This window comes from Cygnus atratus, chromosome 7 (assembly GCF_013377495.2).
Source record: "Cygnus atratus isolate AKBS03 ecotype Queensland, Australia chromosome 7, CAtr_DNAZoo_HiC_assembly, whole genome shotgun sequence".
Taxonomy (NCBI): Eukaryota; Metazoa; Chordata; class Aves; order Anseriformes; family Anatidae; genus Cygnus; species Cygnus atratus.
The window spans coordinates 34,893,752-34,915,779 of NC_066368.1; the positions used below are offsets into that span (position 1 = coordinate 34,893,752).

Genomic DNA, 22,028 nt, shown 5'->3' on the forward strand with positions numbered 1-22,028 from the left:
CCTGGAGAAAGAAGGCCCTGTCACGTTCAGCTCCCCACGTTGCCTTTCCTATTTGGAAGCATATGGCTGCCCATGCAGGCTGAGGAGGTAGCAGGCCGCTGCCTCTGGCAAGGGAGGGGAAGTGCCGGTGGGTGGTGCAGCTGCAACCAGAAGAGGCATGAAGCTCACCCTGGGGATTTCTGCAACAAATTATTTCTGTAAATAGTTCATAGGTAATAGGCTTCTGTAATAATAACCCGGTACAGCAGAGCACTTAAGGACATGCTTAATTATGTTGTTTAAATGAGAGCGTAGGCGCGGTTTCTTTTTTGTGCCTGTGTGTTTGTCTTCTGAAAAAATATATTCTATGCTTTAAATGTATTCTTAATTGATATCATTGCCTTCTCCACCCTTTCTTCTGAGGTCATTCGTATCAGTACTTGGCATATTAATTTCTGGAAACTTGTTTGGTTAAGCTATTACCTTTGCAAGAACTTGTACGTGTCTGTAAAGGTCCAGTACAGACACACACACACAACGTTTGCTCCAATTTGACCAATTTTAGCGAGGATTTTCAGTCACTTCACCATTCATTCAACATTTTTGTTCCTTGCAGCACATGGTACGCGGTAGTGCCACTTGTGCAGTTGTGAGGAGCTTCCTGTAACTGGACGTTTCCTCAGGAGGACTTAGGCCTGAAGTCTGTAGGTGACAGGGACTTGTACCCTGCTTGATGAGCAGAGCCTTGGACTCTGTGCCTACAGAACTGATATATTTAATACATAATGTATATGTTTAATATATATATTGCTCTACATTATATGTATATATATATATATATTTTTAATATGGAATTACCGTTGGCAGCAGGATTTCTGGCTCTCTCCAGCAGTAAGTGGGGGGGAAGCTGTGTGTTTTGTTGGTTATTTTTCTTTTTGTACAGGTAGCGTTGGAAAAAAAAAATTTGCGAAGGAAATGGGAAGTCTTAGACTAAATGATATAGCTTAGCTATTTCTTTTCTGTTACTATTTCAAGTAATAATCATTGTGAAATGAAAGATGGAAGAAGCCTGGATGCGAGCCATCTTCTATATAGAAAGGCATGTAGTTTTTTCCATTGTAAGAACACAACCAAGTTGAATGTAAAGCCTGGGCGGAGGTACCTGAATGAAACTATTCATCTCAGGGCATTTTTTTTCCTGTTCTTGTTTTCTGAAGAGGGGGCTAGTGAGCAGCATATGAGTAGATATTTTATAACTGTAACTTCTTCAATCAGTTGCTGTTTTAATTCTTGAATAATAACAAAGGCTGCTGTTTAAGAAGTGTGTTCAAAATGTTTTGTTATATTTCTTGTGAGAAATGTATTTCCTGTCAGCGTGCTAAAATTGTAGAAATCAAAAGTATTCAGAGAAGATAGCTTTGTAAGATGAAATTGTGTGTGGGCAAGTTGAGATAAGATGCATACTATTGGGGGGGATTCTTTGGACTTCGATATATTCTGTTAGTATCACAAAGGATTGGCCTAAATGCAACTCCCACCCCCCAAAGTTGTAAACACCATCATCCCTTGGTATGGTTGTGGTTTAAATACTTTCTTCTTTTGTATTTAATTCTCTTCCGGTACTACTTTGAGCGTACCATTATTGTTAAAGCAGGTCAATTCTTACATTTCGACTACATTTATGAATGGATGTAGATATGTGTGTTTCTGATGATTTGTTCCTGATGACTTGTTCTCAAAAAGAACAAAGTGAACTGTGACTGTTTGTTCTGGGAGAAGTCTGAGGTGCTATAAAAAAGCTCAAGTTAGGCACTTGACAGATGTTGCTGTTGCCTGCAGTAGCAAGCATGCACCCGGCATGTTCTGCTGTGTAAAAACACAGGTACAAGGCTGTGAGTTCATGGAGTGTTGGATGCAGTAAGAGGCGGTTCTCATTGAATGAGTGCTTGCTTTCCTTGTTACCTTGTAGATTTCTGGTCTTCTGAATGCCAGTGTCTGCAGTTTTTTAAACACCTGTAGTTCCTTTTTTCTTTTTTCTTCCATGTAGATTTGGTTATGGCATGTTGTGTCTACAAATATAATTAAGTGGTTACTTTGATTTAATTCCAAAATTTAAATTAAATTTTAAATATAGCATTTAGTTACAGGGTTTAATTTTATTTTGCCATTCATATTACGTGATTGCACAATTATTTGATGAAATAATATGCTGCAAATCTCTGTGTATATCTATGCAAATTAAATGAAGTTTAAATTTCTTTTCACCATTGCAAATTTTGTAGACCTACTGTTACAGACAGTTAATGTTTTTGTAGGGATCTGGTATTTACCACCCTCATCCCACACCAATTTCTTCCTTCTGACTGCATAAGTACGTGGGTATGTTTTGAAAATTGTTTCCTTTCACTTAAATCTTTTAGGATCAGTTGGAAAGGGCAGACTTCATCATCCTTTAGAAATCTCAGCCATGTTACTTGCAAAGTGTCTGGAAAATAGCTTGATGTAGAAAGAAAATAAAATTGTCTCTAGAGAGAGAACTCTCTTTGCAAAGTTGAGCTTCCCCTGAAAAGACTGCTGCATAACAAAATAGGCAGCCAACAAGTCTTTCTTCAAACCTCGAGAATTGGTTAGTGTGCTAGGAAAAGTAGATGTGAATATATTACTATCGGAGGTTAAATGAAGCTAGCAAGAAGAATTGAAGGTAGTCAGAAATGTTACTTCTGCCACAGCTTAATGACAGGAAGCAATATTCTAAGAAGTGTCTGTTCCCGGCCCAAATAATGACGTGTTAGGTAACTCAGTGCATCATCTGTCTGTCCTTTCTTCCCTCCAGAATAAAAAGGGATGTATAACCTCCTTATTTTTAAGAACTGTTGCTAAGCTCTCAACTCGATGATATTCTTAAAAAGCTGTACCGCAGCATTAGAGGGGTTGGGAGAAACTTGCGATGGTTGGGAGAACCTGCAATGCAGGTTGGAAGGCGCTGAGGAACAGTGACCAGGTGTTTTTTCCATGTCCAGCTTTTCTGTTTGCCAAGTGAAGTTTAAGGCTGTATATATAAACTGTTATGCATTTGTTTTCCAGATCTTCAACTGCTGTGCACATTTAAAAATACTTCATGGCACTGCACAGTAGGACAAATTGTGCTCGCTGCTACTACAGTTATTTCCTTCTTTTGATTTATTACCTTTCCTTCCATATCACCTTTCCCGGTTTTTGCTTTCACTGTGTTTTTTTTCTTTGTAGCAGCTCTAATTTCCTTATACAGCTTACTCTGCCTGTTTTCTCAACTCACTTGTTGATACACTGGGTATAAAATGCTTCAGGTTTTTGCAGGGTGTAAGGACTTCTCAGAGCTGACTTAAGCTGCGTTTGTTCCTAGGGCAGTGGAGTCCCACACTAGGTTGGTCCAGGGGTCCTGCTGATACTGGATATTTATAATAATCAGTTGATCATTGCATTTGGGCTTTATAGTTAACCTTGAACAAAATGGATGAGCCAAAATATTTACTTGCCAAAGCCCTTGAGTACAGATATGAAGAAAGAAACATTTCATTACTTCACATATGGGAAACGTGCTCTGACGCTGATAGCTGAAAAGATAATTTCATTTCATTTATGTCAAGCTTCATATTCTAGTTGCAGGTTGGAGATGTGCTGCTGCTTGTGTGCACAGGTGTGTTTTTTGTTTGTTTGTTTAAAGAAATTATACTGACCACAGTTCTGTTAAACCATTTTTAGAAGTGGTATCACTTGCAGATTTATTGGCAATGCTGTATTTACAGCACACAAAGTCCTCTGGCCATAAAAAGCCAATGAAACCTTTTTTCAAAAAATATGCTCGCCTACCAGCAGAAAGCGGGGGAGCGTTTGGAGTTTTTCTTAGACTGACGCTGCATAGGATAAAGATGAGGAAACTTCCCTGGCCTCCAGGACTAACTAGCATCATGTTACTGCTTTAAGGTATTCTCTAGATTAATTCTGCCAGATGACTTGTCTGATTTCCAAATTCACCTTCCTTCTGCAGTTGTAGTGAGCAATGCCATCCTCCAGGCATGGCCTAGCAGGAGCCCAGATGGCGTCTGTGGCCTTTTGGTGCTGCTGTCTGGAACTCCCCAGCCAGCTCTCCAGGTACCCTGTGTTCAGGTTCAGCAGGCTTGAAGCATGAGGGCCTGTGGATAGAGACCATCGGCAGCAAGACTTGTGTGCTTGGACAATTCCTTACCGTGCTTTTTCTCTAATGTAGATGCCTCAGCTTCTTATTTGCCCCTTACGTGACAATAAAACTCAGAAAATGGACCAGATGGATTCCATAGTGGCCTTAGAAAAGACATTTACTAAATGTCTGGCTGATGAAAACCAGTCACTGTAGTTATAGAGCAGATGAGAATTTTTATAAAGGAATGGGTCTCAAGTGCCCTGATCTGTTAGGAGTGTGGTGACGAAAAGGGGTTGGGGACCAAATGGGACCAGGCTAGGTGTAAAAGCAGACAGAACTCGAATGCTCCTTGAGCAGTGCTACAGGGATCAAAACAGGGAAATTTGCGGGTGCTCCCTGAGCGGAGTAGACACGCCATGTGCCACTGCTCTCCTACTGGTGTGCAGCTACTCCCTGCTGGAGGTGGCATCTCACGGGGAGAGCTGAGAGCAGTGCGCTCAACCTGATGTGGGTCTGTAGGGTCTGCTACTTTCTGGTGACTGCTGTCACTGCACTGTCCAGCTGAAGGAGCCTTGGGTCCTACATCAGTGTCAGGAGGACCTAGGGAGAGGGCGGGATGCTGTTTGGCTGGACACAGTGCAGGTAGAGCCTTGGAAGAGCAGTGGTGTGCCAAGTGAATTTAGGCTCTAGGTTATCAGATTGCCTTCTCTACATGGAAAGGGATTGGTGTATGTTCTCTGTTAGATTTTAGTCATCTGTGAGGGTTAATGAAACATTACATCTTTCTACCTTAATAAACAAAATTAATTATATCCTGTTATGTATATAATTTACAGAGGAATCTAGATCAGAAAGATAACTGAGAGAAACATAAGAATGTGAAAATGAGATTGCAGGAAGCTTGTTAAAGTAAAATGCTACTAGGCATTTTTATATATTTTTTTTTTTTCTCCTTTGGCTTATCATACAGAATCCACCAAGAAAATGTCAGCTTCCTGCTGGCTAGAAGCAAAAGAAGAACTAATGAATACGATGGACTCGTTACCAATGTAATGGAGGTGGCCTGTTCTGGGAAAAGCCAACTTGCAGTTTGACGAGTTTATATTAACTATGATTCTTGAAAATGACTTTTGTTTGATCACTTAGTAATATCTCATGAGACTTCTAGAACAGAAAACAGCACCAATGCTCTGGCAATAATGCGAGGATTAACTGTAATCCGCAAGAGCTGGAATATGCGACAAGTTGATTCAGCTGCCTGCATTGCAGTTTTACTAAGACTTGTCTTTAAATGCAGCTTTTTCCTGTCTGTACGAACTTCTGAGGTTAAAGAATCTGGAGATGGTTTTTCTTCCCTTTTTTGAGTGTGAACCTACAAAAATGAACGTTTCTCTTGTACAAAGGTTGCCAGTGAAGGCAGTGTGTGCAGTGCTTCAAATGGGAAGTTGTTCTTTTTGCCAGAATCTAAGTGTAATGTAAGTTAGCATGCTGATATTTCCACAGTAGCTAGGTATGTTGCTGTTAGCCTTAAAATAACTGCTGAAAAACCATCGCCCATCTCACGGCACTACCTAATGGGAATTCAGGGCTGTAAGAGGGGCATAGTTGTTGGCTGCGTGCTGTTGAAGCTCTCATTTGAAGCTGAGTGTCGGAGACAAATGACTTGTCAAGGCAAAATGCACTGACTAGAGCACAGTTAAAAGCCATCCCAGTCAAAAAGCAGGAAGACAAAGGTTAAAGCTGTTGTTGCTGCTTCAGAACCTGTATTGCTGCAGGACTTTTTGAATAAGTAATAGCAGTAGTAATCATCATTGCATCTTTGGTCCTGCTGCTCCAGCACATGCATTTAATCGCTTCTCTTGTGGTTTCACAGAGTGCAAGAAATTAAGTAAGTTGTTTGGTAAATAGTGAAGAAATAAGTGAAAGAGTGGAAGGTAGCAAGGGTCATATTATTTCTAGCTGACCTGATATACTTGGGTGTCTTTTTTGTTAGCTTTTAAGCAGTCATAAGGTTTTATTACCTCTTTGTTTGCAGTCACCAGATGGCAATAGATATATGTAAGCTGATATCCTGCTAATAAAACATCATGGTCATTTGGCTCTTAAAAATTGTTTTTGTAGCATCTCCGTAAGACATGATTAGAGCATTGTATCTATGGCAAAATAGCTTGTATGCTGTCTACTACAGCACTGTCATCACACGTATTTTTTTGAACCAAACTACGCAAATTTAGGTTTGTAAAGTGGTTTGATCTTCTCTGTTCATCCTTATGTGAAAAGAGGGTGATTTGACCCCATGTTCACAATGCAGTAAACAAGAACAAGTAATGCTAATAAAGTATGTGGATAGCAGCAAGTGTATCCTAATGATAAAATGAAAATGTATTAAAGTTAATAATCTTTCTCGTCCCTTTCCTTCTTTCCTTATCTTTCTGCTGTTCTTCCCTGTTTATTGAAAACATCAACTTCTGCTTCCTTTTGTAATTCATACTGCAGTAAGATGCACGGCAGTATTCTAGTGACTTATATTCTTCTTAAAGATACATTATAAATTCTTTTTAGTACCTCACCGAATTCCTTGCTGACTATCAAAATAATTATCTATAGCAGTGAGTGTAGTCACTACTAAACAGGGTATATTTAGGAATGCATGTTTAGAAATACCAATGAGTGTCTTCAGTCTACTTGAAGTGTTTTGAACAAATGTTCATGAAAATAGGAATTTTCCAGATATGGATGTGTAGTGTTGTTTTTAACACCTGAACATCGGATGTTGTACTTAATTACATGACTGATGGCTTGGAACTTGAGCATCTGAACTCAGGGCTGCTTACTGATGTCTCTGGCCTCAGGCAAGTTACTTAACTTTTCTGAATCTCAAGCTGCACAGAAACTGTCACGTTACATTACAATCAGCCTGATCTGTTATTCTGTCACCACCGCTTATTTTTACGTGTGTGAACTGTTCTGTCCTTAATAAGAGTTTATTCTTAATCTTTTCTAATTGAAAGATAGCCTAGTCTCTGAAGTATGTCTTTTCCAAAACTATATTTTTATCTTCTTAAATATGTTGTTGTAAAATATTGTCTCAGTTGTAAAAGGAAATTAAGTGCCCTGACCCTCACTGTCTATGTGAAATTATTATAGGCTGAGGTATTTGGGAAATCAAAACGATACATTTTCAACTGTTTCATTCTTTAAAAAGCCATTTAATGGCTTTTTTTGTTTTCATACTGTCCTAAAAATAAGAAATCACTTTAGGCTTCAAGGCACAGTATTTGGGAACTGTGGGTGTGATAAATAAATGATGAAACTGTCTTTAAAAGCAGATGGGAGAAGAGAGCAAGCTTTTGCTGATCTGACATCTGCAACTGTTTTACCTTTATTGTTCAGTTCAGTGCCTTTTGGTTTTGGAGTTACTTGTATCCTTAAAGGTAAATGACTACAAAGCATCAAAACTGAAGATGACATGGACAGAAGCGAATATCCTATTTAAGGTGTTGTGTGAGGTCAGGATTTAAGGTCTGAATGTCATGCAACTGGCAAAAGATGACTGCATTTTATGGTTTCTGACAAACCTGGCTGTGCAGGCTTCCAAGAGAGGAATAGCCTCAGAGACAGACCGTGGCAGATCTGTGTGGTCTTCAGCTCCTTGGGCAGTTTTGCTTGTCGTAACATGAAAAGCAATGAAAACGCTGTAATCTGAGTCATTTCCAGTTTTAATCAAAGTTTTTTGGTCCCCCACAGCAAGTAGGAGTCCTGCTGAAGTCAGATGAGCTTGGTGCGCCGAGATGAGGATAAACAAATGTTTGTCCTGCTGCCCTCCTATCCGGTGTGCTGGACCCCCGTCAGAAACAGCCCCTGCTGACAAGGAGCCGAATCAGCTGGTGGCTGCAGTGCTGGGAATGGAGGTGGGAGGAAGATCAGAGTTTAATTAACAGTGGAAATTTGCAGTTGGGGAGCATGGGGAGTTGTTTAATGTCATCCTAAAAGTAGAGGTGTAGTGAAAAACCTTGTGTGGGCAAAGCAGCCTTTCTGGGCTGAGTCCTGCAGCGCTAAGTGTTCTAGTTGGGAAGGGTAATGAATTTAGAGTCAGCAGTACTGCAGATTGGGAATACAATCCTTTAAAGATGGATTACATGCCAGGGGCTGTGCAGCTCAAATCAGAGCACTCCACATTTTGAGAGATGAAGCACCCTATGTTCTGTGAGTTAGAGCCTGGCTCTTCATACTGAAGCTGCTTCAGTAGACCCATCTCTTTGGCTCTGTGCTTAAGGTGTATATCTGAGGGAGTAATTATTCTTATTCCTACACAGTTACTCAGCATAGGAAACTTTAGAAAGTAAAATAGCCTTTAGACTTGACGAGAACTCTCTTTCAGTTGAATTTTATCTTTTAACTTTGTAAGTATTGGAGAGTAAAACATACGTTCTGGGGGGAAAAGTAAGTATTAATGACACATGAGATGAACTTAGAGAAAACTGAGTCCCCTATATCTCTTTTTGCTGCTGTAATCCACTTCAGTACAGTATTCATTACAGGGCCATGAGCAGAGTCGGTTTGTACGCTCTCTGGAAGAGAAGTTTCTACACAGTCGTAGCAAACCTGGCATTCAGCTTGTGTGACTTCCGCAGCTAAGCAAGTAGTTTTGTTAGTTCTTAGTTCTGTTCCTCAATTTCCAAGTTTTTAAGTGGTCTTCCTCTCATTAAACTTCATAAGAACAGCAAGAATTTGAGGACATTTGACATGCTGTAATTGTTTAAAATAGAAGGAAACAGTCTTCTTTAAATTTTTGTGTACATAGTGTAGCAGTTATTGAATTGCTCTGTTCTTCAAAAGCTGCTTAGTGTAGCCAGGAACTACTCAGAAGCTCAATCTGATTGAGCAAAAGAGGAAAAAAAAAAAAAAAAAAAAAAAAAAAAGCAAGTTTGCCATGCAAAGGAGAGCCTGTTTAGGCTTTTCTTCTTTTTAGTACGAGTGTGTATCTGTAAATGTCTGGTCACTTTTTTTAATGAAGTACGAGCAAAATGTACTGTGTTTATCCAATATCTTTTTACTTCAAGCTGTAATTTTGAACTTGAGTCAGTGAATTGACATCTGATATAACAAGTTTGTGTACTGGGAGACTGTGGCATGTGTGACGAATACTATGGGAAACATATGAAAGGCAGATACTTGGACAAGTATGGTGAAAGGCATGCAAATCCCCAGATGTGAAGGATTTTCAACATTAACTTAACGTACTCACTGGTTCTTGGTGGTTTTGTGTTCTGATGTTACTCCTTGTGCAGTCTGACAAGATGAACAGCCAAAAAGTTCAAGAATCTCAAATAAAGAGGAGAACAGTTTGCTCAGCGAGGAGAGCTCATGAATAGATCATGTAGTGCTTTTTGGTTATAAAATCTTGCCTATGCTTTTTTTCTTGCCTTTTCTCTGTATCTAAATTTCTGTTGGAGTGATTAGGAGCATTTTCCTATGTCATGTGAGGAAGCAACCTACAGGGTGGGGAAATGCTCTTGAGGACCGTTTTCAAGTACTTCTGAACATGTAAAGTATGGTGCTAGTTGAGCATGAATTGAATACATAGATATGTTTCAGTTCAGCAGCTAAAAATGAATTTTAATATTATGAAATATATACTGAGTTCTCTAGTAATTGTTTCTGACATTTAATATTGCTGGTAATGATAATGGTGGCATGTGAGAGATAATGAACTCATAACTTGTGTAGTTAGAAAATCCAGACGTCCCCACAAACAGCTTGGAAACATGAACAACAGTGCTACTGGATTTTTGGGGGCTGGGGTGTTAGTAGTGAGGAATTATGAATGGCTCTGGTGATTCCTCCCCTTTTCTCACTTCTCACTTTTCCTGTGATAACATACCACACATGCCAGATCTTGCATTTAGAAATCTGAACTGACATTTTAAGAACATTGCTGGAAGGAGTCATATGTCTTGATTTGATGAAGTCAGCTTCACAAAACTTTTCTATCTATTCCAGAGAGCAGAATTTGACTTGCTTTAAGTTCTGGCTTTAGCTTTCAATTCAGGGAACGAGGACAGAAGGGATTAGTGCTCTTGAAGATAAATAAAAACAAGATCAGCTCAGATGATGAGAGTAGTTAAGTATCTGTTTCAGATCAGCTTGCACAATCATTGATGTGTGATTTAAGCATTTTAGGTTATGAACAATGGATCCAAGTTTTTATATTGCTTACACTACTGTTAAAATATGAGAAGTGCTGTAATCCTTGATTACATATCAAGGTGTTCTATCCAGTATTTTTTTTAAAAAAAAAAAGGTACACAAAAAGCCCACTCATTTTAAGAATGTATTTCTCTTTTCGCTACTACTTATATGGATTTCCCCTCCTCCTTCCTCGTCAATTTGTGAATTGAAATAAACAAATGTAGTCAAGTGTAACTTAGGACATATCTGTTGAACACTGGAAATCCATTGAGCATCATTTGAAAGTATGCATGTGAAACAGAATGTTGACATAAAAATATAAGGGGAAAATAAGATACTGTTCTGGAAAAATTGTCATTGACCCAAGTTGTGTGGGAAATGTAGTTCATGGCTTTAGTAATAAAGTATAGTTATAAGACAGCTGCGGAATGTCACCTTGTTGATTTTTCTTACAGCCTCTGTGTCGATTCGTGTATGGCTTCTTTCACTTTGTGGGTGCTATATAGGTGCTATAGTTATCTTTAAATATCAAGTGCTCTTACGAGAGCTACTGTATTTTTCTGGAAGACAAACTCTACAGCTAATCATTATATGCAGATTTATAGTAGTAATTACTTTAAACTGGTGTTATCAATCAATGTCTAAATGTAATGTGATCCATTTTTAAAACTTGAGATGATAGATGTTAAGCACTAGAATATATCTTAAGTGTCTGTTAAAATTTTCATGTTGATTCTTAAATCTGACTGTAGAGAAAATCAGACTGAGGTGTTAGGTAGAAAAGCCTGTGCATCATTTTATTTTGCTTCATCTTTGTACAGTACATGTAGCAAGCCATCTTCAGGGCTTTCCAACTTGATCAGTTTATCCTCAAATAAAATATTTAAAGGTGGGAAACTGAGATGTACCAAATACATGATTTAGTAAAGATTGCACAGAAAAACTGTGAAAGAGCTAGAGGCAAAATCCAGGTCATGTAAGTTTGATCTACCATACTTAAAATAGTATTGCAGATACTTTTCTGGGTACCTGGAGACATCCTGTCCATTCACAAAATAGTCAATGAATTATTTGTAAATTTGTTTTTACAAAACTCCAGTGTTCTCCATCCTTTTCATTATGACTGTGTCAATCGGTCTTTTTTCAAATATCCTGAAGGAAGAGGAGAACACTCAATCACATTATCTGTCGTGAAAACACTTTCTTTCTCCATGCCTAAAAAGAAGCAGCAGCAGCTAACAATCACTTGAACTGTGTTTCCATGCGGGACTCCTATGTGAGTTTTTAGAGGAAGTGAGTGATTTTAAGTTGCTGAGTGTAATCATGTCTCACTTCTTGGCACGCTATTTCATTGTCTTTGAGTCCCATGCAGTTCTGATATGATCTCGGCACACATTGTCTGTTGTAAATATGCGTTCCTTTGTTTAATACATTGATCTGCTTTCTTCAGCTACCCCTTTGTTTCTAATCTTTCCAGCTCATACTACAAGAAATCTGAGTTTAGAACAGGCAGGCATTAATTTTGATTAATGACAAAATTATTTTGCTTTTAATAAGCACTAATGATTTAGAAACAGCTTCAATAGTTACCTGAAAATGGTTCAAATGGAAGCAAAAATACACAGCAGACTTCTTCCTGAAGCTGGTGTGTCAGTGTTGTGCCTGTCAGGTTTTATTTAAAAACCACAGCAAGCCAAAACAAAAATAAGCCCTTACGTCCTGTATAATGAACTAGAATTACTTGTGACCAATGTATTTTGAATCATTATTTACAGGGATTTGTCAGGTGGAACAGTGTACTTCATGATCCAGTTCCTTTTTTTGTACTTATTGGAGCAATGTCTACTAGCAAAACCAAGGGATTTGTTTGGAAGGAGTTTGACTTGGCTTTTGCCTAGCCATTGTCCCTTTAATCAAACTGGGGAGCCTGGTTCTTTGTTGAGATAGCAAACATTGAAAATTGGGGGTCCATCCAAATTTTACTGGCTGGGGGTCTGGCCCGAAGTGTGTTTGTTTTTTCAGTTGATTTTGCTGTTATTGCTTGTGTTGTTGGTCAGCTTCTCTTTGTCACTTCTTGTCTTTCCTTTATCTGATACTATGATTATAGGTGTTAGTTTTTTTCCTGAAGAAGCACAGGAGATGAGCTAAAGCTGTACTTCTTTATTTAATCCACTTGAAAAGTAGATCCATGTGTTCATTGTGATGCTTCTCATCTTTCATTTCTTAATTTCAAAAAGATTGGAGGAAACAAATCATGAAACATAGAAAGGAGGACTATAGGAAAGACAGCTCCTGAATATATTGACTTCATCCTTTAGCTCATGTTCTGGTTGTGGCTGGAAATGGACCAGATTTCAAATCACTTAGCCACAAAATGATTCCCTTTCGTTTACTATGGGATACTCATCTTGTTTGTGAGAGGTGGTGGAGCTGTTTAGTTGTTAAGGTTTTGAACTAGGGCCTGTTTTTCCAGTTCTTCTGGGAAGTCAAACTTAGCATACTTTTAAATCAACTAAAATGAAAGATGACTCTGTCTATTGATCTATTTATGTGTGGGGGAAAAAAAAAAATGCTTTCATTACCATCAGTGACAAGTTAGCTCCAGTTGCTTTTGGGATCAGATACTTGAAGTGGCACATGTATGCAAGCAAAACTTATTTACCAATGGAATTATATTTCAAAGTCTGAGGAAAGGAATACAAATCAGTAAGGTGATGAAGTTGGAGCTGGCTCATTAAAAAGACAAGTAATCAAAGTAGATTCTGATGATCATCACAGACATCGCTCAATCTTCATACTTCAGAGAAGAAACTTTGTATTTTCACTGCCAGAAATACTCATTGTTTTAGTTCAGTTTTTTTGCTGAATTCAGTTTTACCATTTCACCTGGAATAATTTCCTACTTGGTGTGTACTGTGACGTTTATTTACAAGTTATCCATTTCCGATTAGAGAGCATAAATGTTACTAATGCATAAAAATCTAATTCAATGTGTTTGGTTTCTACGGTGTCAAGAAAACAAATGGTTAGCTTGATTTGGGGAGAAGAAAAGAGAAGTAGTAGTAATACTGTTTGTCTCTTTCTGATTTTAGGATCTACTTACAGTGTGCTGTCCATAATGCCTTCTGATTCTGAAAGCAGCAGTTCTCTGAGTAGCATTGGTGAGTAAAGGATTAATTTAAGAACTTGATGAGCAAATCTTTTGGGAGCTGGGATAACATGGTTTTAAAGTTGTCTTTATGAAGGGTGGAGGGCTTCAAGTCATAGCATCAAAGAAATTGAACTGTATGATAGAGTTATGCATCTTGACGAGGGAAAAATATATCCATATTGTGTAGTGCAACTTAAGCATTTTTGTATCTGTATACAGCTGTTGCCAATAAAATCTATGAGGTTTGGATACATCAAATGATATAACTATATTGCAAGTTACTGAGTAAAATGATGTAGAAATGGCAATGTTAGGTTTCTGCAAGTCTAGTATATATATTCATACACATATTTACAGGCATTCATATATGTAGATGCATGTGGTTACATAAACAGAAAAATTGTTAGTCAAAAGTATCACAGAAATTATAAGGCTATGACCTTGACTTATAGTATTTGAACATTCCCGTAAGTGGCTGCAAGCTACCTTTTTTCTTTTATTTCTTTTTTTTTTTTTACCTGAGTGTAATGAATTGCTTCATTTTCTGCATTTTTAAAGCTATTGGGAAAGAAAAAAAGAAGACTAGAGGAAAAAATGTGGACAAAAGCCCTCAAGATGATCTCAGAATAGACATATGGGCTGTTAATCTTCCTATTCTTTACTTACAATTTTATTGTGAAATCCATGTAGAAGTCATTGGTCTTGGGTAGGGAATGTATGCTTTTGCATATTTCAAGTTCTGTTGTAGTGTCAGGCATCCATGGAGTGCCCTGACAGCACCAGGCAAGTCAGTTGTCTGTTTAAGGATGTGTGTAGACATCTGTTGCAGTCATTGAGGTGAACTTTTAACTCCAACATGCAGGAACAAGATTTTAGGGTTGATTGAACTATTTTCTGAACCTATAGGAAGCAGTGACATGTTAGTCTGATTTTTATCAAGGTCACACTTCTATGCTGCTACCTGAAAGAAGGGTATGATTTGAGTTGTTTTTTTTTTAAAAAAAAAAAGGGGGGGGAGTGGTCTGGAAGTAGGAAGAGAAGAAAGTTTCGAAGCTTTAGATTTTATTTTCTTTTTGCAGAAAGAACCTTCCAAAGGAAGCTCTTCAAAGGTGAAATACTGTTAAGTTTGTGGAATAATTAGATCAATGCTTAAAATACGAGAGGATGCAGGTGGTCCTTTCTAGTCCTATGTTCCCAATTTTAATAAAGGAAGGGTATGCCTAAGCTTTTTTTTTTTTTTTTCAAGTTTTATAACTTTGTGAATGCACATAGTTGATCCTTTGTACCTGGTACTTTATAAATTCGAAAGTAAAGCTAGATAGATTAACAGCTAGTGTTTGCCATCATGGAGAGAACTTTTGCTTCAACAGCTACCATTTGAATATTACACATATATAGCCTCCATTTTCCATTTTACTGATTTTCTGTACCTTATGCAAGTGCGGGACTCCTGTTTTCCTGTTTCTGCACATTTATTTAGAATTTGGCAATTTACTTCTGAAACTTCCTTTATTTCCATATGTGAGTCAGAACTGAATTATTTTGAAACTGTTTTGTTCATTTCCTATTTGAAAATATTGAAGTGCGTACTAAATAACTGGCCTGTGTATTGTACCTTAAGAGCTATCCTTGGAAGTGTTTTTTGCCTTTGTGTGCAGTGGTCCAAGTTATTTGAAACAAGAAAAAAGTGACCGTTCTTAAACAAAACTTGTGATCTCCATGCTTATGTTTTTATCAAATGGTTTAAGTAAATTGGGTGTTTAATATTTAATACATTATCAGCCAGGGGATTTCCTTGTTTTAAGCTGGCATGTTTGTTTTATAGCCTGGTTATAGACTTGTTAGTCTTGAATATCATTCTTCTTTCCCAATCATTTTCTCTCCTTCACATCTTGTTCTACAAGAGATAATATTTTTAATGTGATCTAATATCAATAGCAAATTTTCTCTGCTTAATAACCAACATGTCCTAATAGATGTTTGCAAGTCACTTCAAAGCTGCAGTCAGGTTATTTGAATACTGACTGATTCGTTGAGTGACAAGCCATCATAACTGAAAGTGTTTGTGTGCCAGCTCCTTGAAGGCTTCTTAGGACTTACTTGGATGGAATCCCAACAGATACTGAGTTGTTCTAGTGTTTCAGGGATGTTACATACATCTGCCTTCCACCACATTGGGCAGTGGAAGTAAGTTCTTTGCTGGTGAAATGAATGCATTGGTAGAAAAAGGTAAATAGCTCATAGTTTGGAGACAATATAAGGTTTGAAATATATCATTGGACTGTGGATAGTTATGTGCACACACATGCATATAAAGGAATATTTAAATTTCTCCACTCACATGTATCTTCCTTGTGTGGTAGAGAAGGGACTTACCTTATTTTTTCTGGGTTCAAAACACATGTTATCATTAATGTTTAACTAATTTTTGTTTCTGATGTGCCTAGTTACCATTTGTCAAGCAGCTTGGAAGTTTGACCTTTCAGAGAAATCAGAACAGTATTACGGATGCTAATTTAACCCAGGTAAAGAAGCAGAGAGTCAATCTTAGAATCTTCAACTAGGAGAGATAATCCAAACTCTTGTAGTCTTTGGGCTCTCACCGTAAAACTAAATAGAGAAGAGTATGTCCTTATGTTTCATCTTTTATTTCCAGTCTTAATAATCCTTGCTAATGTTGGAGCCAGTTTCTGCTGCCAGTATTGTCAGTTAAATTATCTTTTTTTGAAATAGTTTCAAGTAAGCCAGGATGTTGTGAAATTTAGATGATTCTATCAGTTTTACAGCTATGCTGGGTTTGAGTTAATTTATGGAGCTGATGTATATAATAATAAGCTTATTTCAGGAAAAAAAAAAAGACCTTGATCTAAGGACTAAGATAGTTCTAAGGCAGTTCTTAAAAGACAGGTTGAAGAAGGTGTGGGTTCAACCTCAGTCAAAGCAAACATGGTGTTAGAATTGGGAAAGGAAGAAGAAAAGAGAAAAAGATGGTTTTATCACTGTATGAACCCGTGGTGTGCCCGAGTCTTGGGTTATTTGCATTCTGAATCTTCCATTCTAAGAAAACAGGACAGCAAGCACAGAGCAGGAGCACAGCTGCACAGTTGTGGAGCAGCTTCTATGTGGGGAACAGCTGGATACACTGGGTTTCTTTGGTCTGTAAGGGACAATTGTAAGCATGTTAGATGCTTGTTAAGTCATCAATGGCTTGAGGAAGGTGAATGGATAATACAAAACTGGATGGGCATCAGCTTAAACTATCATGTGACAAATATTTTCATGTAACTTATATTTGAATCAGAGAGCTTCATTCTAGAGGATACTCTAGGTGTTTACATTTGATGTGGCCTTGACAAACAACTAGACAAGTTCATGAAGGCAAAACCTCTTGCTCAGGTGATTGTCCTGAGCTGACAATTAGTAGAGAGAGTAAGAATTCTGGGCAACCTTTTTTTTTTTTTAATTATTCTTCAAGATATTTCAGAAGCTGGTATGAAAGTTTGCTCTGTAAAATTGCGGTATCTATTTTCTCAGTAGCATCAGTGCTGGAAGTGGTATAAATGCTCTCCACACACTGTCTGTGACAAGTTTCTACCTTCTTTGTGCATATTTTATGGCATGAATAGCTTGGAATTCTGATCCCCAGAAAGTGGGAATAGTAACACAAAATGGTGGTCATGTGGCATAAATGAACTGATGCTAATGATTGTTAATTCTGATATGTGTATGCAGAAACAGATTTGATCAGCAGATTGTACTTGCTGTGGGATGGGCAAACCTGATAGTAGTGAAATAGAGAAGGAAAATTACTTTTTGTAGATCAATCTGTTAGGTCTTTGGCACCATGACGGACTGCAAAGCTTTCTCCTTCGTTTCATGAACGCATGAGGAAATCCTTGCTGACCGACTTTTTTTTTTCTAATGGTACTTGAAAAAAATGTAATAAATGAATAAGCACACTGTTTACCTACCTTTGCTTTACGTTGGCTTAATTCTGTCCATGTCAGATGCTCCATCACTGTTTTCATTTTTCCTTGTGTAATAGTGTTCATCTTTTTAAAATTCTTTTCTTAGTGAGTTAACTGTTTATTTGTTAAGTTCGGTCAGAAAAAAAGGCTGGTTACATCTCACGGTTTTGGTATTACAGAGTACAGATTAATATGGGGAAGGCATTCATTGTGCAGTGTAATGTATCAGTGTGTGTCCCTCATGGTTGTTTTCTCTTGCTTCAGTTTGTGTCTAGAACTCTTTCTCTGTTTATTCTGCTGCATGCTCTGAGGCTGTCTGCAGTCTCTCAGTAGCCAGGCAGGCACTTGGACCCTTCAGGGCAGGACAGGCTGGTGACGTTCATCAGAGAAGCAGCAGTTCCCACAGGAAGACAAGAAAATGACCTCGCCTGTCTGTTCTGTCCCAATGCAGAACTAATTGTGAAAGAGGAAAAATGTCTCTTTGGGGGTAAAGGTCTTTTGAGGGAAAAAAATTAAGCTTTCTGACAGTTAGTTCCAAGATGAGAAGAATATAGAAAGAGAGGCATGACTTGTTAAGGTAGAGCTAGCTGTAAGTGCTCAAGGTGATTCTTCAAAGTATGTTGGGAAGTCCATGCATCTTCGCTGTATGTTTTTCTAGGTTAGAGTCAGGATTTTGAAATTTACAAAATCATTGTCTTCATCAATGAGCTTTTCTATTACCATAATAGCCTTAATTATTGTAAACATGGAATGTTGGTCCAGTGTGTTTGTCCAATAGGAAAGTAAGGGATTTTTGGTAGGTATCGAAGAAATGTTGCTAAAAGGGTTTTGATGCTCCTAAGCATAGGTTCCTCACTAACTTCTTAGCTTTTTAAATAACCTGTGAACTTTTTTTTCCTTTGTTTTTATGATAAGCAGGATGACAATAAGTAGTCCCTTCACACTTATTTCCTTACAATAAACTAAGGTACAGCATGACCTGTTTAATACTGCTGTTGCTGGGGTTTTTGTTTGTTTGGAGTGGGGGGAAATAGGATTTTCTTGACAATTATACCATGAAGTAGCAATATGTTTGCATGATTTGGTGTTAGGTAGGATTCTTGAAACAGAGCAAGGTTCTCTTTCACTGACCACAGTAACTGTTTCAGTGTTTCATGCACTTTTCACTGTCCCAAAACAGGAAAGCACACAAATGGATGGGATTTGGAGCCAGACTGTGAAATTCTTCTCCCTCTCGTGTTGCTGCAGGTGTATATTCACAGGGAATTTTTTCCTCTTTAGCCTTCAGTAGCCGTTCCAGTCCTGATTTGAGAAGAGAGCAAGGAGTGATGTAACGTATAATTACTGATATGACTCACAGAAGAATATAGGGCCACTCTATAGCAAGCACTATGCTGTTATCCCAGCTTTTTTCCCTTCCCCTGCTTAGAGGGGCTTTCAGGGCATGATGGATACAGCAGGAATGAAATCCCAGCCACGTGTGGTAGAAGAAGTGGTTGAGTAGAAGCCAGGGTATCAGACCTGGAGAAAGAATTGGCTCTTCATAGATATATCTGCCTTTTTGTCTGTTTAGTCTGTACATAAATACACTACAGAGTGACAGACTGTTGTACTCTACAAATTTTTCTCGTGTATCTTCCTTACCATTCAAAATTTGTTTAGATGACAGTATTTTCTTTGTTCCCTTAATTTCCTTCCTTTTCTTTCCCCTGTATTAATAAAGTTCATGCTGTGCATGGGAAATAGTTTTGATAGCACTAGGGGGTGGTGGTGGTGGTGGTGTCACTGTTAATTCCCAAAAGAGTTATGATATAAGCTGCTGTAATCCCTGCATCCCACCATTGTGCTTCGGCCCCACCTTTTTTCCCACAAAGGAATAAATCCTCATTAAATTGTCATGCTGTCTTTGTATTTCCTTTCTCTTTGCTCTTTGTTAGTCACAAAGATTTTTGTGTGTAAATAGAAGCATCCTTCATCTGCCCACTCCCCGTGCCCAGCAGACTCTCTGAATGGAGCTACAATCCTGCATCTCTGACATCAGAATAATTATTTATGGAGATGGAGTGCCTGGTGTGCCAGGCACAGAACAACAGTGTTACTTTAAGAATTGGATAGAGCCCAGTAACAGAGCTGTATGTGACAGTCACTGGCCCATCTCCCACTTGACCAGTAATGGTAATGGAGAGGGAAAGAGCACAGAATAAAGAAACCTTTTGTTTGGTTGTTTTTTGTTTTATAATGTGCCAGTTTGTATAGTGCACTCAGACATTTGACTTGTATAATTTTGAAGATAAATGTTCAGCAAGCATTGAACTGAACTTGTATGACACAGTCTTGGACAACCAGGCAGCCCTGCTTGAGCAGGGAGTTTGGACCAGATGTCCTCCTCCAGAGCTCCCTTCCAATGTTGGCTGTTCTGTGAACTATTCTAAGCTCATATGTCAGAGGTGACTTGTAGGGTACGCTGAAGTCAGCTCTAGTGCCAATGTGCCAGACTGACGCAAGGGACCATTCCTGTTGATGTTCAGGAATAGATGACGTAGGCAAAACGGTGGAAGTATTCAGGAGATGTGCATTGGACTTCTGTTTGTTTTTTCCAAAGTGTGGTATAGTTTTAAGTTCCTAATGTCAGGTTAATCTCAGTCTCAGTTTCTTGCTGTACAGCAAGTATTCTGTACAGTATCAGCTACCACACTGTATAGCATTGTCTGAAACCTCCATAAATTTAACATTACAGGGAAAGAGATGCTAACTACTGAGTCACTTAATTCCAGCTACTTAGGAGGAACCCAGTGATACTTCCTATGAGTATTAAGTTACTTGGAATTTATATGAATACCATATGTACAATGTATCTTGAGTTCTTTACCCTACCTTGATATACTCAAACTGAATAAACAGTCCAGACAAGAAGTGTTGTATTTTTGAAGTACAGTCTTAAAATATTTCAAGTATTTTTACTCTTGCTGTATCCCAGCAGATTTTTTTTTGGACCTGTAAGGAACGTTGGAAGGCTCGTTCTGACTCGTTGCCTGTAGATGATGTAACATCAGCCAAAGGCCACCCTGCTTATACTTCAGCATGAAATTGTCAAATTTGTTTGCTACAGGAAGTAGTAACGGAACGTCTTAATTAGTTTCTGTGCCTATATGGATTATCTACTTGACTTCCCATCTTTTTTTTCTTATTTTTTATTTTCCGGGCTCCTTTGTCCCTTTTTATGGTAGGCAGGTAAGTCATTGCTCTGACTCGCGTTCTTTGTAAAAAAAAAAAGTCTCTATGAATTTATTTAGTCTATGCTTCAAGAGTTTTGATACCCAGTGTCCAATAATATGCTGTTGACCTAAGCAATGTTTTGTCATGACAGGATTATAGTTTCTGGAATCAAGCCATTATTTAAATATCTTAGTAATGTAATATAACTTCGAAGTTTTCTTTTAATGCTTTCAAAAAAAAGTGATTCTTCTTCCCCTCCTTGTTGCACAGTGTTCTTTTTTAATCTTTATTTTTTCAGAAACATGTAAAAGAAACAAGCAGTTACATTTGGGGGTCAGGCAATAGCTCTGAGGACAGTCTGCTGCGTTATGCTTTTTTATGATGCATGTTAAATAGAATGACATTATATTCTTCTTCATTTTTCAAAACTATAGCAAGATACTAATGAGTGAACTTCCAGAATGGAATAGGCTCTCCATCTGTATTTCTATAATTTCCTTCTTTCCATATCTAAATCTGAGTTGTTGTGATTACAGCTGTCAATCTTGTATCCCCTGTACTCTTCATCATGTATTTAAGCCTCTGTCTTGCAGCTGAAACCATGCTATTATTCCAGCTGTTCGGTTCTTTGCAACTGGTATCACTCTTTTAGTCCTAAGTGGTTTTTTTGGCCCTTCCCTGTTAGTATCACTGTGCTGCCTTTTACTAGGTGAATTTCCATTCCAGTCTGTAACAAACACCATCATTGGCACTGTCCCTTTATGACTTTCTCTTGCAGTCATCAGGTGTCATATGTCTGTCCCCACTGATCTCTTCCAACTTTGACTTGAACCAACAGTGTTTCCTTGCTTAACACTTTGTTAGCTTATCAGCCGAACAGGCTATTTACAGGTAGTTTTCCACTAATTGCAATTCAAGTGCTTAATCTGAGGCCCTTCATTCTTACTCCAAAGCAAACGTTATGCCCCTCCCATCTGATAATAATTCCTTCCCCACAATGTGTAGTCTTTCTTTCACCGCTTCATGTTGGCCATTTTGACAACTGTCTTTTTATATTGCTGTTGCTTCCATTTATTGCCTCACACTTCATACAGCTGTGCATAACAAAGTAATTGTTTTCAGTATTCATAGGAAGTGTTCAATTACAGGTGTGGTTTATGATACTCCTTCAGTGATAAACACTGTTTCATTGTTGGAAAAAGTGTTTCCCTTCCCTTTGCTTCCCCTCCTTGACAGTCAGCCTGTAAATCTCTCTTTTGTTAATATTTTCAGGTTTTGTGCTAATGCAAACACAAACTTTACATTTGATGAAGACACCTGGACAGTTGTCACTTGTTCCTTTGTCAGCATGTGCTAACATTAC

At 38.1% G+C, this 22,028-nt stretch overlaps 1 protein-coding gene across 3 annotated transcripts in view; it reads left to right on the top strand.

Moving 5' to 3' along the window:
* The window catches only part of DLG5 (discs large MAGUK scaffold protein 5), a 107,996-nt gene that overhangs the window by 27,494 nt on the left and 58,474 nt on the right, over window positions 1-22,028 (top strand). For 2 of the 3 annotated variants that reach the window (XM_035541114.2, XM_035541122.2), the window contains exon 2: window positions 13,423-13,491. The exons of the other annotated variant lie outside the window; for it this stretch is intronic. In XM_035541114.2, coding sequence (XP_035397007.1) covers window positions 13,423-13,491 — 69 coding nt within the window. The remainder of the gene's footprint in view (window positions 1-13,422; window positions 13,492-22,028) is intronic. 3 annotated transcript variants of the gene reach the window in all.